Here is a 14765-nt window from a genome sequence, read left to right as displayed (position 1 = left end):
CCGGCCGAGGGGGCGGGAGGGCGCTGCCGGGCGGCGGTAGCCGGGCTGGGTCTCCGAGCGGGGCCTTTCTCTCCCGGAAAGTTGCTTAGAGCTGCGCGCTCGTCGGGCGGGGGGACTCTCGGCGCGGGGGCTGGGGGACGGGGCCCGGCCGGAGACACCCCGGGGCGCCGTCGCTGCCGGCCCCTGCGGGGGCTGCCCCCGTCTGCTGGGGCTCAGCCGCCAGCGGTGGGGCTTTGGTGCCCACCCACATCTCTCCTGGCCTTTGGTGCCCAGCCAGAGCCTCCCGGTGCCCAGCTGCTGGCAGTGGTTTGCTGTCACCGGCTACAGCTGCCAGCTGTCACGCAGGAAGGTCACGATCTCTAGTTGTTTACTGATGCTTCTCTTAAATTCTCCTTACAAAGAACAGAGGTTCAGGACCTTTGCGTGTCTTCTGGGCACTGCCCGGCTCACAGGCGGCTCTTGGCATTGGCGCTGATCAGGAGCTCTGGCTCCGGAGCCACAGTCCGCCGGGTCAGAATGGTCTCCTGAGCAGCAAGGAGTTGTGCCTCAACAAGTGTCCCATTTCCGAGCCTAGGATTAGGTGATAATTATGGTATTTTGTGCCCCCCCCCCCCTTTTTTTTTCCTTTTGGCATTTCACTGAGAGCCACAAGGGCTGGAGCTGTACAAATGAGACTTTGGGTCTGTTTTATGTGATGTTTGATAGGAAACTTCTGGATCCCATTCAACACCGTGACTGATTACACACGTCTTAGGCTGGCTAATTTTTAAAAGAAGCTGCTGCAGTTAGTTAGTCAAGTTTATTGTCTGGAAGGCTAAGTGGGGGTTTGCTGAAACTAGAGATTCTTGATGACTTTGAAGCTGTGAAATAGAACCTCTGAGGTATTGGAAGCTGTAGCTTTTTCATCCTATATACCCAAAAGCGTGTTTTTGATTGTCATAATTGAATTGTTTGCTTCTAATAACTAATGTTTATTGGAAGGCTTAATTAGTCATTTAATTTGTTTTATATACAGGTGCTCACAAATCAATGCTGCATTGCCAGGAGTTTTCCATGAGTTAAATTAAAACAATCCATTTCATTTCAGCATTCTCTAAGTGATCGTTCCCTTTGGCACCTACACAAGTGGTTTAAGCAAGCGTTCCTTGCAATCTCTGACTTAATCCAGACTACTCTTCTGCACTTCACACTTTGTTTTACTGAACAACTGTGATATTTTGGGATATCATTATAGTTGGTGTTACCTTCTTTGGCCTGCTCTTGTTTCCTGGTCATGCAGAAAATATTTATAGCTGGAACAGAGAAAAAGATCCCTGTTGCGTGTTCTTTGGCTGCGCTGCTTGCAGAGTGGCCTGTGAGTCCATCTCTCATGTGAGGCTTATTTCTCTGACCATAAGCTTTATGGCTGGCAGAAGATGTGGTATCATTGAGACAGTGATATAATAGTGCAGAAGATTAGAGGAATACAGCAATTTCTTTTGCATCTGACAAAGGTGATGGAGAGTTTCTTTATCTCTTTCGTGTCTTTCTTTCTCTGTAAATGACCAAAATGATGGAGAATGAGGTGGTATTTTGAAGAGATCAGTGAGGCTTGTTTGAGTAAAACATTAGTATAATTACTTGTGTGTCTCCTAAACATGTTTTAACAAAAACAAAGATGGTAACCAAAATAGCAAGCAGTGTTAAAATTGCAGAACAAGTGTAATGAAGGAAAACCATATGTGGTCAAACGTTTGCAATACAAGGAAATTAATCTAGAAGTCACTAAACATGCTACAAGAAGCGTAATGGTTCATTAGGCATTTAATTTCAGGGCTTAGAGTTCTGTTTAATTTTTAGTGAGAATTTCTAGTGGTGTTTTTCTGGCTGCCAGGTGGAGAATTAAATTGTTAACTCGTCTGCTCTCTGGAAGAATATCTTGATCCTTCCTATTGAGAATGCATGATTCCTACAATATTAATGAGGGGTGAATGTACCTTATCCATCTGCTTCACAAAACTTGTCAGAAATTTACAGCTTTGTTTTTTTGGGGTAAAGAAAAAAAACCACTAAACCAGCTTGCACATAACGGTTTGTCATTTTGTTCCTGTGATATGAAATATGCTATGTATTTCTGTAGGTACAGCTTTGCCACGCTTTTGCCCTTTAAGTGCAGCCTCAGATACCGCATGGATAGTCTGATCCCTAATTCTGACACAGAGTCATTGATTAAAGTTGGGAAGATCACAGTGGGAGTGCTTATTCAGATGCTAAGTAAGGTACTCATTTACCTCTTGTTGATGGTTTAAGAATAAAAATGAATTGCTTGAGTGAAATAGCACTATGGAGCAATTCCTGTTGTTTATCAGTCAGAAATGTCAGGCCTTTGTAGCACCGCGGTGGAGGGGTGGGCTAAGGAAGTGAAGCTGAGGGAAGAAGAACCTTTGCAGGTCAAGTTAATCTCAGCTCCTGTGCCTTCCATGCAGAGGGCTCAAAGACAGGACTAAAAGTAACCGGAATCACAGAATGATACGGGGTTGGAAGGGACCTCTGGAGATCATCTAGTCCAACCCCCTGCCACAGCAGGTCCACCCAGAGCAGGTCCCACAGGAACGTGTCCAGGTGTGGTTTGAATGTCTCCAGAGAAGGAGACTCCACCACCTCCCTGGGCAGCCTCTGCCAGGGCTCTGCCACCCTCAAAGTGTTCCTTCTCATGTTTAGATGGAACTTCTTATGTATACGTTTGTGCCCATTTCCTCTTGTCCTGTCCCTGGGCATCACTGAGAAAAGACCGGCCCCATCCTCTTGAGACCCACCCTTAAGCATTGATCAGATTTGCTCTCAGTCTTCCCTTCTCCAGACTAAAAAGGCCCAAGTCCCTCAGCCTCTCCTTGTAAGAGAGATGCTCTGGGCCCCTCATCATCTTTGTAGCCCAAGGAAGTTTCCAAATCTTAATGAGAGTCTTTTATGTATCTACTTCACACCTGAGCTATTGCTGAAGAACCTTCTCTTGGAAAATCCCTCTTGATGGAGACTCTCCAACCATGAAGGAAGATGTGTGTGATAGGAGAGGTGGGGGACAGGGAGTGAGTTAGTGCTCCAGGCTTTTTTTTTCCTGTTGTTCTTGGGTGGGGTTTTTTGTTGGTTTTGGGTGTTGGGTTTTTTTTCCACCTTTGTGGCTGGAAGGCTAGAAGCAAGCCAGGTGACCGTAGAGCCTCTCTGATAGTCAGTTAGGTCCCTGCTCAGTTGTTCCTTACACAGTAGGCCTCCACGGGTGTTTAGCAACAAATTATTTTAGTGAGAGGTGGAGGATCTGGTGGGGAGAAGCAAGCATCCTGGAAATGTCAACGTTTGTCAATACTAAAGTTTTGGCAAGCCAAAAAGTGTCCCCAGAGGGAAGCCTGCCATTTGATGGTGAATGAAACCTGAGTTTCAGAGAAGCAGCCTGGAAGGTGACATTTCGCACCTGGGGACAGAGCAGTTTGCCACCTTGCATCTTGCAGCACCCTTAGCGTGCTGAGAGGAGTGGACCTCATTGTATTCAATTTGCCTTTCAAAATTAATGCCTTAGTGCAGTGCTTGGAATGACAGAATAAACATAATAAACTCCATCTGATAAATGGGAGAGGGAGGAGGGTTTCTGACTATCTTTATGGCGGCGGGGGAGAGTCTGCAGTGATGATGGAAAGGCACTTCGTGTGTGTCAGTGCCCCCTCGCCCTCTTTTCCCCACGTGATTAGGTGGGCTCCTGTATTGATATGTTTCACCATGTAACTCTGCTTTTAAAGTTGCCTTTTTTTTCCCCCCCGCATAGTTTAAGAATACAACTGGACTTGCATGCTCAGGACTCCTGAAGTTCAGGAAGTGGGTCTAGCTGTTCTGTGCTTGTTGTGTTGAAGGCAGCGTTTCCATAGCCTGCAGGGGCTGCCGCAGTCATCTGCCAGGGGTAGGAAATTAACACTGCCTTGCTTCATGGAGACTAGGTCTTCACCTTTTTTCTTTTTTTTTTTCCTGCGCATATTACTATCTAACTACCCTGTGGGTACAGACCTGTGTGATAACAGGATTGAGATAAAGAATTGCTCGAGGCATATGGTGACAGATTGATTTGCAGTAATGTAATGGACAGGTGTGGTGACAGCCTGCTGCCCGTGCACCTCTGCTGGGAAGGGTCTGAGGAAATTAAGCAGCCTTGGAGACAGAGGAAGAGAAGATGCTGATGCTGTTATGTCTTTTTAGTTCCTTAAGCTATATAGACACTCTCTTAGCTTTGGGAACGGCAGAAAGAGGATCTTAATCCGTTTAGGAATGCATATGTTTGATTTTTGGGGAATGAGAAAGACTGCTCTCCGTACACTGCCATTCTCTATTAGGTTTACATATTCAGGAGGCACTTCTGGAGGTTAGCTTTTTTTATTTAGTCTATCATTCTTGCACTGATTTACTGAATGACAAACATGATGCTGATACCTTTTAAGCCTTAACCACAGAAACAAACAAAAAATGTAGAATTGGGATCAGTTTTTTCCCCTTGCAGTTTGTCGAAAGCTGTATGCTTGTGGACAGAGTGAAATAGTGAGTGATCGTGATTTAACCTGCAGACTTAAGTTTTTACTTTCAATTAAAATGCTGTTCTTGAAGAAGGTAATTTTAGTTGTGTGAACTGTGGAATCCTGCAATGTAAATAAATTTGTAGTTCTTCCTTGTGTTGGAAAAAAAAAAACTTTAAAGGTACTATCCTGCCCTCTTGTCCTTTGCCTGCCATTTCTCAGGATGTGTGTTCGGTAAGCTCATTCCCACTGATCAATGGAAGTGTATTTACAGCTGTCTTTTTAGTCAAACGGGTTGGCTTCCTTCTTCCATAGGTCTTTCTATACTTGCCCTTTTTCTGCCGCTAGTACTACTAAAATTCATTTGAGAAGGTAGGGTGAAAAAAGAAGCCACTAGGGTGTAATTTGATGAGGGTTATTTACATTTGCATATTATCTTGTTGGATAGGGGGTTCTCTGCGGAAGTATTTCCTCTAGCAGTGTTTTTTTGCACCAATAAATAAACCTAAGCATGTTGCACTTTCTGTCTTTCAGCATGAAAACCTGGCAGAGTAAAACTTCATATTTTCGCAAGGCTTCTTTGTTGCCAAATTTGGACGTTTTTTTGTGGCCTAACCACCTGCATTCATCCCCATTAATACATTTTGAGGCTTTTTTCTGCTCTCAGGTTTCTGTTTTGGTGATTCAGCAGGTGGCTGCAGTTGAAGGTGGCCCAGGGGACACTTCCATCTGGCTTGACACCTTTTCTCTGGCGGGGGTGAGGAGGCCCCAGACAGCTGTGTGCTGCCTCCTGCACCTCCTTCATCCTGCTGCTCGGCCTCAGGCTGCTGCTGGGGCTTCTCGTCCTTTCAGAAATGTCTTCCTTCCTCTTCCTTCCGTCCTCTGGCAGCTGCAGCGTTGGTGGCTCAGCCCTCTGTGCTGGCTGGCAGAAGTCCTCTTGTTCCAGGGCAGCAGCTGGGTTGGCAGTGGTCGGTGGAGGTGACCTGTTGGTGTCGGGCAGGGAGGCTGGTAGTTGGGAGGGTGAGGGTGGTTGAGGGCATCCCGCTGGGAAGGAGGGAGAGAGAAAAGTTGGGTTTGGGATCTGAGACTGGGCCGTTGTAGTAAATAATCCGGTATTCCTGGAGCCAGGAGGAGGGAGATGTTTGGGGTGCTCGTCTGCAGTGTGGAAGCAAAGGAGAGCGGAGGCTTCAACCTCAGCCTTCCACACCATGGGAGGGTGTACTGGCTGAGAGGTCCTGTGCTCTTCCCTCCTTCCATGCTGTGCGTGCAGACTCTCCCATTCCTGCTTTGGTGCTTTAATAGGAAGTACCAGGAGAGACTGAGCCGTGCTCTGGTCAGGCATAGCTCAGGCGTTCATAGCTCAAGCATCCCATTCAGTCTCCTTCTCTGGAGACATCCCAAACCTGCCTGGTTCCCTTCCCGTGCAACCTGCTCTGGTGGACCTGCCCTGGCAGGGGGTTGGACTAGGTATCTCCAGAGGTCCCTTCCAACCCCATAGCATTCTGTAATTCTATGATTCCTGCCTGTTTGATACCAACCACAAGCTAAAGGGTTACTCAATTAGAGGTTTCTTCTGGAGATGGGTGCTTTGTAACACGTAGCTCTATCGATGTTGGGCTCCATACCACATTGTGGGCACCCTTCTGCCTTTCCTGGGGCTCGTGAAGAGGGTGACATCATCTGTGCTCCACAGCATAATGTGAGTTTTCCCCAAATAGTAAAGAAATTAGTCATGGAAACACAACTTGTGTGCATCCAAGCTTTTGTTTTTTCGAGCTTCAGTGATTAATAGGCAATAGTGGCTTGTTACAGGATGCTTTTCTGGCAGTTAGTGGCCTGAAAATAGTAACTATGAGAGCGTAGGACATCTTTGTAGGTATTGTGTGCTTGTACGTCTGGGAACATGCTATTTCCTGAACATACGTGTTAGGTTTTATTTACCTGGTCTGTCTGGGCCTTTCTATAGTGTTTGCAACCCAAATGTAATTTTTTAGAAATTGTTGACATTGTGCTTTTGCCAGGTTATGACTAATTTGCATTTAAAAAATTATATATATATGTAAAAATGAAGACATTTCAGCTGCCTGAATTTCAGTAACAGACTATTCCCTTTGGGTTTGATGAAGCAGTTATTATCTGATTTTAATTCATAAACACACAGCCTGTTGCTATGGTCAAGAAGTGAGAGCCTGGAACCTGACTAGTTTTATGGTTAAATTCATTGCTGTTGATTTTAGTACGTAATCAATTTAATTTGTGTTTGAAAAAACTTGGAAAACATTTCCTTATGAACACAAGGTATCTCACTAATTAAAAATAAGCCTTTCCTGAGGTGTGCTATCTTTTTTGAAGCCATTCACTTATTCTTGCAGCTATCAGCAACTCTCAGCCTTCAGAATTATGTTCATTTTCAGTTGAGACAGATTCGATTTGGAAGACGAAAAGTCAAGTACAATTTATAACCTATTATTGCTGTTTCTGGGAAACCTGGCATTTCCAGTGATAGCTTCAGTAGATTAGGGTGTTTAAGATCAAACTCTGGGGAGGATGTATGTTTTTAGTAATAGACTGGGGTTTAAGTAAGAAATTTTTAGATTAATAGATTTCAGTTAAAACACTGTGTTTGTTGTTAGGATGGTTCTTAAATTTCCTCTCTGCTTTCTCTTGTCTAGTTCAAATACTGGATTTATTTTAGCTGTAAAGTTATAAGCATCTAAAAAGCTGCTATTCTATCTTAGCTGCTCTTTCTGATTATGGTTTGAAAGCAAAATTGTATTTTTTAAATATCAGCGATATACCTGTTTTAGGAATTCATCTTCGGTCTGTAAATAAAATATGAAAAGTAAATATTGGCAAGCCTCATAGGCTTTCTTTGTAAGTTTCTACCCTGGAAAGAAGCAACTGACAATAATTCTGTAGTCATTTTCAAGAAAGTTCTATGTTTTGTCCTTTTTATAACCTTGCAGTTGTTCCCTTTCAGCAGATAGTCAGTGATGACCTTGCTACAGCTTGAATCCAGCTGTCCTGCATTATTTGGAGAGCTTTCCATGTTCTGCAGGATTTTTATGGATGCCAGTATCCCTTTACTTGTCTAACTTTTTTCTGTCTTGTATGCTGTGGTTACTTAAAATATTTTGGAGTTATCCTGTCATGCTTCTGCCTGCTGTACAAAAGCATACACAAAAGTGTGTAGTCTCCAACGTTAGATTTGTCTGTCAATGTTAAATTAAATATGTGTTTCAAGTTGCTTAATGATGGGGCAGGGGAAGAAACAGGTCTAAGTCTGGCTGGAAACTTAATTTTCTTCCATAGAGTTCTTGCCTTTTGAGTCTTAGAGGTTTTGCATTTTCTATTCAGTATTGTGCTTTTACTTCTGTGCTGCTTCACAGGACATGCTTCGTTTGTGATTTTTTTTTTCTTTTTTTTTTTTTCTCTTGGTAAACCTGGACTCTTCTTCAAGCAGTGGCTCAGACTAGGTCATGAGGCACCCCAACTTTGATTATGGCCTGCGGGAGATAGTATGCTACTCCCCAAGAAACAAAATCAGGGAGCTGATTGGGAAAGAGTGGGTGTGTTCAGCTGTGACATCTGGAGTCTGCGAGTACAGAACAATACTTCTGGCGAAAACCAGGACTTTCATCATCTAGTTTAAGATAACAGTATCAAAATAGTCAGTGATCATGTGGCTAAAGAAATGTGTTGCCAGAAGGACCTGATAAATAATCAAAAGTGTCTTTGAGAATTGTTTTTTAATGGCTTGGGCTCATTTGAGGAGGGGAAAGCACCTTGTCATCCCTAATTCATTGAATTAACACTTCATATATGCACCAAATTGAGCTGGTTAGTGCCTTATCCATGTGCTTTTCAGTGAGACTGTGTTCTTTGCAGGTGTGAGATTCTATGAAAACATAATTATTCTGCTTAATAGAAGACAGAGCTCTGGTTAGGCAGATGTGGTATGAAATGTGAGCGATGGCTTTTCTTCCTTTTAATAGATTTTTTTTGTTGTTTGGGTTTTCTTTTGTTTTTAAAGAATGGGGTGACTAATGCTTGCAGCAGAGGACTGAAATTCAAGCAAAGCAGACTTTAGTGTCACCAGTTCTCCATGTCACTGACTCATGCTGATACTGCCATCAGTAACACAGCTTGAAACGCAAAGTGATACCCAGTGAGAGAGTTTGACACCGAGCCTCAACGAGATCCGTGTTCTGGGTTTTGGAAGGTGATAATCGGTTCTGCCCCTTACAAAGCAACTTGGGGTTCTCGAGTGTTATCTGCCAGGGTTGCTCTTGTTGTTGCCAACCTGGGGGGAGTTGTGCCTCCTGTGCTTGGAGCGGGGCTGCGGGGACAGGGAAGGGCAGGTCCCTGGTAGGGGTGGGCAAGCTCTTAAGGGGCAGAGAACCCTCGTGGTTCCTTTTGAGCTCGGAGTTTAGGAGAAGCTGAGAGCTGGAGGGCCTCATCACTCTCGAGACTCAGACCACTGCCAGTAAGAAAATGCAGTTTCTCTTTCCTGATGGCACTTCTGAGCTCTGAGTTGAGTTCCTCTGCTTTGCCCTTCCGTTCTGAGCATCACGAACATCATACCTTTCCTGGGCAACCTGGAACAATTTATTTCTCCTTCAAGTCTTTCAATGAAACGGACGCTTCTTTTACAGTTTGCTTTTAGAGGGAGCGTTGCCTGCATTAATGGTTTTGGGTCGTTCCGTTCACTTGCTCTGGCTCACCCCTGCTGTTACAGTTACCTGTAGTTGTTCGCTAATGAGTAAGTGCTCTGAAGACCTGTAGAGCTGAGAAGGTAAAAACATTTCAAAATAGAGTAGGAGTGTTCAAGTAGGGATAATTTTTCACTTCGTTGTACTTGAAGTGGTGAGGGAAATGAAGCATGTGTGCAGGGCAAATCAAGGTTTTCCTATGAGTCATTAACTATTTTTTGACAGCTCTCAAAAAAGTGGTGAGCTTGCTCCATTTATTTCTTAATGACACCAAGTTGTTTACCATGGCCATGAAATTTGCTGCGCATGCTAATAGATTTGGGAGTTTCAGTTCAAGCAACTCTGACTTACTGTATTCAGAACTGAAGTTTTGCACGTTCTGAAAGAAAAGTGTTTTGCTCACATGAAGTGCAACTTCAGTGTGTATGGCTGAGATAATTGACGCATTTCAGGTGTAGTTGGATCCATTAGTTAATGAAGAAATTTAATGATTGGGAAAAGTGTGAATTTACCTGACTGAGATTAGAAGAATACAAACTGAGGATTTCACAGATTTAGGGGTGTTTCCTGGAGGCACAGGCAAGCCCCTAGGTATTGTAATTATTGCTAAGCAGCATTCGGCAAGAGAAAAGGTATTCAGGAGGGACACAGTCAGTGGGAAAGCAGAGGAATAATGAAAATATTCCTGCTTTAAAGTGGTATGAAAAGGCCTGGAGAAGAATGAAAAGAGCATTTCTGGGGTGGTATTTTCGACCTGCATAGGTCTTTGAATATAGAGTTCCTGGGAAATGCAAAAGCTATGATTGCTTTGGGGCTGCAGAGTCTTATGTATGCTGTTATGGCTTTGCATTGATGGAGATTAGGAATTGGCAGACCTGAGTTACGTGTTGTTTTAACCCAGACTGTTCGGTACTTCAGGAGCAAAAAGACCATTTCTTGATTGTGTTTTGGCTCTTTTAGTTATTTGTCTCTTGCTAGGAATCAAGATTTATTTCATTTGTAGGCTGATGCATTTTTAATGTATAAATTGGGGGTGGGGGCAATGTCAGATGAAGTTTACACATACAGACTTCATATAGATACTCTGAAGAATAAGACATTATTTGACTATAAGGTCTATACCAGGTGGTGAAGTACTTCAAGATTCATTTTGTATTTCTCTTCATTATTTGTAGTTGAATATTTTTTTTTTTTAAGATATGCTGTGTTTTAGTAGTTACCTATGCTGTAGTAACAAGATTATTGATTAATAGTGAATAGTTGTATACAGATTTGTTTCCTTACCAAATGACTGAAACTTTCTAAAGGGAAGGAGAAATATCCTAGCTCACTGGAGAAAAACCCACACTTTTTTGTTTTATTAATTCTGGTGTTCTTATACACAGCAGTGCTTCTAAAATTGTGATAGAATTTTAGAGACCCCTGAGTACCTCCTCTTTGATTGCTAACTTTCTGTTAGAGGTGTAGGGAAACTGAATTGCTGGGGACATTTCATGTATATTCATGCACAAATATGTTCACCTTCTTTCCTGTCTGTTACATCACCTGTTGCTGCGGTATCTGGACAGCTTGTGATCCTTCTCAAAGTTACTTAGCTGCATGTCATCCCAATCTTAAAAAACCTGGTATCTCAATTTTAGAGACGGTGCACAGCTGCATGAAAAAAAACTAACCCAAATGTCCATGTTTCCCCAGAGGTCTGTGGTGAGGCAGGGAGCTTCTGACACTTCCAAGATCCAGTTGGCAGCTTGGTAGCTGAAATGGTTTGTGCCTTAGCTCCCTTTTATCTGATTGTATGTATGGCCTGTCTGCAAAGGAGGCAGAGGCAAACTTGTGAAGGGTAATGAAATGAGAGAACTTCAAAGCCCAAGGATGGATTTAGCAGGTGGAATTCAGAAGTTAAGCCCCTGTTCCCAGCACATCACTTCCTTCCTAGTAATGCTGCCTGGCGCAGCTCGTGTTGTTTCAGAAGCTGTTGGAGCAACTGATGTTGGTTGTCAGTGAGCCACGTCGTTTGGGTGGTGGCAGTCTCCCAAACGGCGCACTCGTCAGTGTAGCAGAGCTGATGGATGTAACGTGGGTTGCAGCAGGATAGATTCCCATGTGAACTCCTAGTAGCCTCGTAGCCCGGTCCTCAACTCCAATTGCTTCCTTAATCCGGCCAGTGTTCTGATGTGGTCAGAACTGGCTACATTAATGGTACTGTTGTAGCTCTTACCAGCCCCATCAGCTACTAGATTTACTGTTTCGAATGCTTTTCTTTGTGAAAAATGGGAATTTTTATGCTTCTGTAGGAATAAAACTTGGCTGTTTATGCTAACAGCTTCTTTAGGCTTTTTTGGGAAGAATGTTGATTTCTTTTTTTTTTTTTTTCCCCCCATACTGTAGCAGAACAAGAATCTTTCTTCAGGCCCTCTCTAAATCATAATAGTTTTCAGCTTGCCTAAGAGACAGGTTTTAGAAGAGTTTTGACATCACAGGCATCCTTTTGACATCTAACTAAGGTATTGTATAAAATACTGTTGAACAGCGGCAGCTCAAATGTGAATAACATCCTGGAAATACTAGAAGAACTACCTCTCATAATGTGTATTTTTGTTTTTCCTAATAAGTTTAGCTTTTCACATTCACCTTTTCCTGTTCATAAGGCAAATTTGAGTCAAAGAGTCTGTATTACAGGTGATAAAAATTATTTTTGCTGTTCTGGCATTTGGAAAAGACAGTCATATCTCTGTGTGATGCAGGTGTCATTTCCAACCTGAACCTTCAGCGAGTATTTTTGATGAAGCATAGTATCATGTTTGATAGACCGTGGGGATAAAATTGTCTTGGCTATCTGCATGTGCATGGGATGGAGGGGGAAGGGTGAAGAACATAGGCTTTCAAAGAGAAAAGTAGGGTGTGTGTATTCTGGGGAGCATCATATTAATCTAAAAGAGCTAGAAACATTCTTTGAGCTTGACTTTTTGCTCTGGGAAGGACTGGGGGGACATAGTGTCTGTATGTGTGTGGTGGGGGGAGGTGGTGAACATTCCTGGAGGGGATTAATTTTGAGGTGACTCAGACACTTTGATCCTTTCCATCTGCAAGTTGGCTTGTTTTAGCTTGTTAATATATGGATAGCAAATTCCCTCCTTCCTTTTATGTTTGGAAAATTGCTCATAGCCCACACATGGCTCTGTAATTGGGGAGAGATTGTTCATTCTTGCCTGCAGGAAACTTTTCTCTGTCTGCTGAGCTGGAGCTCCAAACTAGGTAGAGGGAATGCAAGAAAAATGTAGATGGGTAGAAGGGCCACACAACCCTTATTTAAGCTGTGATTCTTGAAGAAATGACTGCTAATCCATCTGTGTTCGCAGGCAGAACCCCATGTACTCTGCAGGATGAGGGAAGTACAGTTGCTCAGTAGCGCTCGGCCTCCCCTGTGCCCCCGTGCATGTTGCTGTGGTTGTCTGTAGGACGTGGGCACCACATAGAAACCTCAATGAGTTTAGGGAAGTTCTCTTTATTGATAATCCACAATAGTTGAACGCTGTCATGAACATCATTAGGTTTTCTTGTTTATTTCAACTTCAGACGTCGTAAATACAAGTGGGAATTATTATTTGCATTGCAGTGACCTGAAAGTAGACAAGGGTTTGGTGACATCAAAATATTATGCCCTGTTTCTCAACCACAATTCCTAAAGGTTGCTAAACTTGTGTTCTGTTGAACTTGTATTGCCCTGCCTCTTCTCAACTTGCTGTTTTAAGTCAAGATTTTCTAAAAGTATCAGGATTTTCTTCACACTGGATTTTCTCAGTGTTCTGTTTCAGTGCTTATCCTGCAGGTAAGATAGCAGTGGACAGGTTACAGCGTGATTTGATCTCCTACCTCTTCCCTCACCCCAGAAGATGCTTTGGAAAGGTGTATGTGTGCGCATGTGTTGTTTGGAACTTTTGTCTCTGTGAGGGTATATCATGTCACAAGTGAAGATTTTATTTCTTCTTCAAGACAGAAAGTAGCAGCACGTAACAACAAGAGTTCTGGCATAGGCTCATAGTATTTATTTAGTGGAATTTTTCCCTGTGTTGCTTACACATCTACATCTAAAGATTTTAGGGGCTTGCTTTGGCTTGGAGTATTGCGGTTTTCTGTTTAGTTATTTTAAGGTTTCACAGCATCTTGTTCATAAATGTGATTGACCAAGGGGTCTGGCTGAGTTCCAGGATGCATAATTGCAGTCTGTCCTCAGTTCTGATCAGATGCAACACTGTTCCCTTATCTCTCTGCTTTTGTAGTTGGTGGCTCACTCTGGCTGCCTTGGGCTCCTAAAGAAAAGAGTACAAGGACCCTTCTCACCCACCTCACAGAGATGTTTTTATAAGAAACTGTGGGAGCAATTTAATTCCCCTAAACTCAAGGTAACTTTTTGTCATGAGCTGGTAACTGGGCCCCTGGTAGCAGCAGTTTGTGTATTTGAAGTTGAATATGAGTAAACCAGAATCACAGAATCATCACGGTTTGAAAGGACCTCTGAGATCACCGTGTCCAACGTGCACACACACACACACACACACACTCTCACAGTCTCGGCCACTAGCGCGTGCCACTGGAGCATCTACTTGTTTCTTAAATCCCTCCAGGGATGGTGACTCCACCACCTCCCTGGGCAGGCCCTTCCAGTGCCTGACCACCCTCTCAGGAAAGTCATTCTTCCCAATATCTCATCTAAACCTCCCCTGCCCCAACTTCAGACCATTTCCTCTGCTCCTGTCATGATTCCCTTGGGAGAAGAGGCCAACCCCCACCTCTCTACACCCTCCTTTCAGGGAGCTGGAGAGAGCAATAAGGTCTCCCTTCAGCCTCCTCTTCTCCAGGCTGAACCCCCCCAGTTCCCTCAGCCTCTCCTCATAGGACTTGTTCTCCAGACCCCTCCCCAGCTTGGTGGCTCTCCTCTGGACACGCTCCAGCACTTCAGTGTCCTTCAAAAATAATGTGGAACGCTTGATGAGTTTGTGTGTCATCCTTGCACAGGGGCCAGGCTAATCTTCTCTGTATCGCTCCAATTTTAGTTTATGTGCTGCCAAAGTGAGCATAGTAAAGCATGTTTGGTTTTTTTTTTAATGTCTGAGAGGTCCTGCATTTGACCTTTGCAGGTGATATGTTTGTATTAAAAAAAGAAAAAAAAAAATAAAAAGAAAAAACCCCCTACAAATCCCACCATTTTACATGGGCATTAAGTGGTTCCTAATAATTTAATTCCTTTCTTAACAAATGTCTCTTGAACAGAAGAAGCTAATGACTAAAGGAAGCTGAGCGAGTGAAAGAAAATCAACTGTGTAATAGCTGCAGAAATGAGTTTTTTGAGAACTGTGTTAGGTATGGGGACTTATTACATGAGGATCTTTGGAGGTCCTTGGAGGATGATTGCATGTTGCTGTCTGTGGAAATACTATCTTCCAGATTTAGATCAGTCAACAGTGAAGAGGAAGTCATAGCATCAGGTCATGGTGTAAGCAAGCACTGCTGCAGGTTATAACGT

At 43.4% G+C, this 14765-nt stretch overlaps 1 protein-coding gene across 4 annotated transcripts in view; it reads left to right on the top strand.

The window, feature by feature from the left end:
- Window positions 1-14765, top strand: part of TNS3 (tensin 3) — a 251867-nt gene that overhangs the window by 36392 nt on the left and 200710 nt on the right. The window contains exon 1 of one of the 4 annotated variants that reach the window (XM_014965350.1): window positions 2232-2258. The exons of the other annotated variants lie outside the window; for them this stretch is intronic. Coding sequence (XP_014820836.1) covers window positions 2247-2258 — 12 coding nt within the window. The 5' untranslated portion in view covers window positions 2232-2246. Of the gene's footprint in view, window positions 1-2231; window positions 2259-14765 lie in introns of those variants that run through there. 4 annotated transcript variants of the gene reach the window in all.

This window comes from Calidris pugnax, unplaced genomic scaffold (assembly GCF_001431845.1).
Source record: "Calidris pugnax isolate Ruff unplaced genomic scaffold, ASM143184v1 scaffold41, whole genome shotgun sequence".
In the NCBI taxonomy this organism is placed as follows: Eukaryota; Metazoa; Chordata; class Aves; order Charadriiformes; family Scolopacidae; genus Calidris; species Calidris pugnax.
The sequence above is the reverse complement of the archived record's forward strand: the minus strand, read 5'-3'. Positions and strand labels throughout refer to the sequence as shown.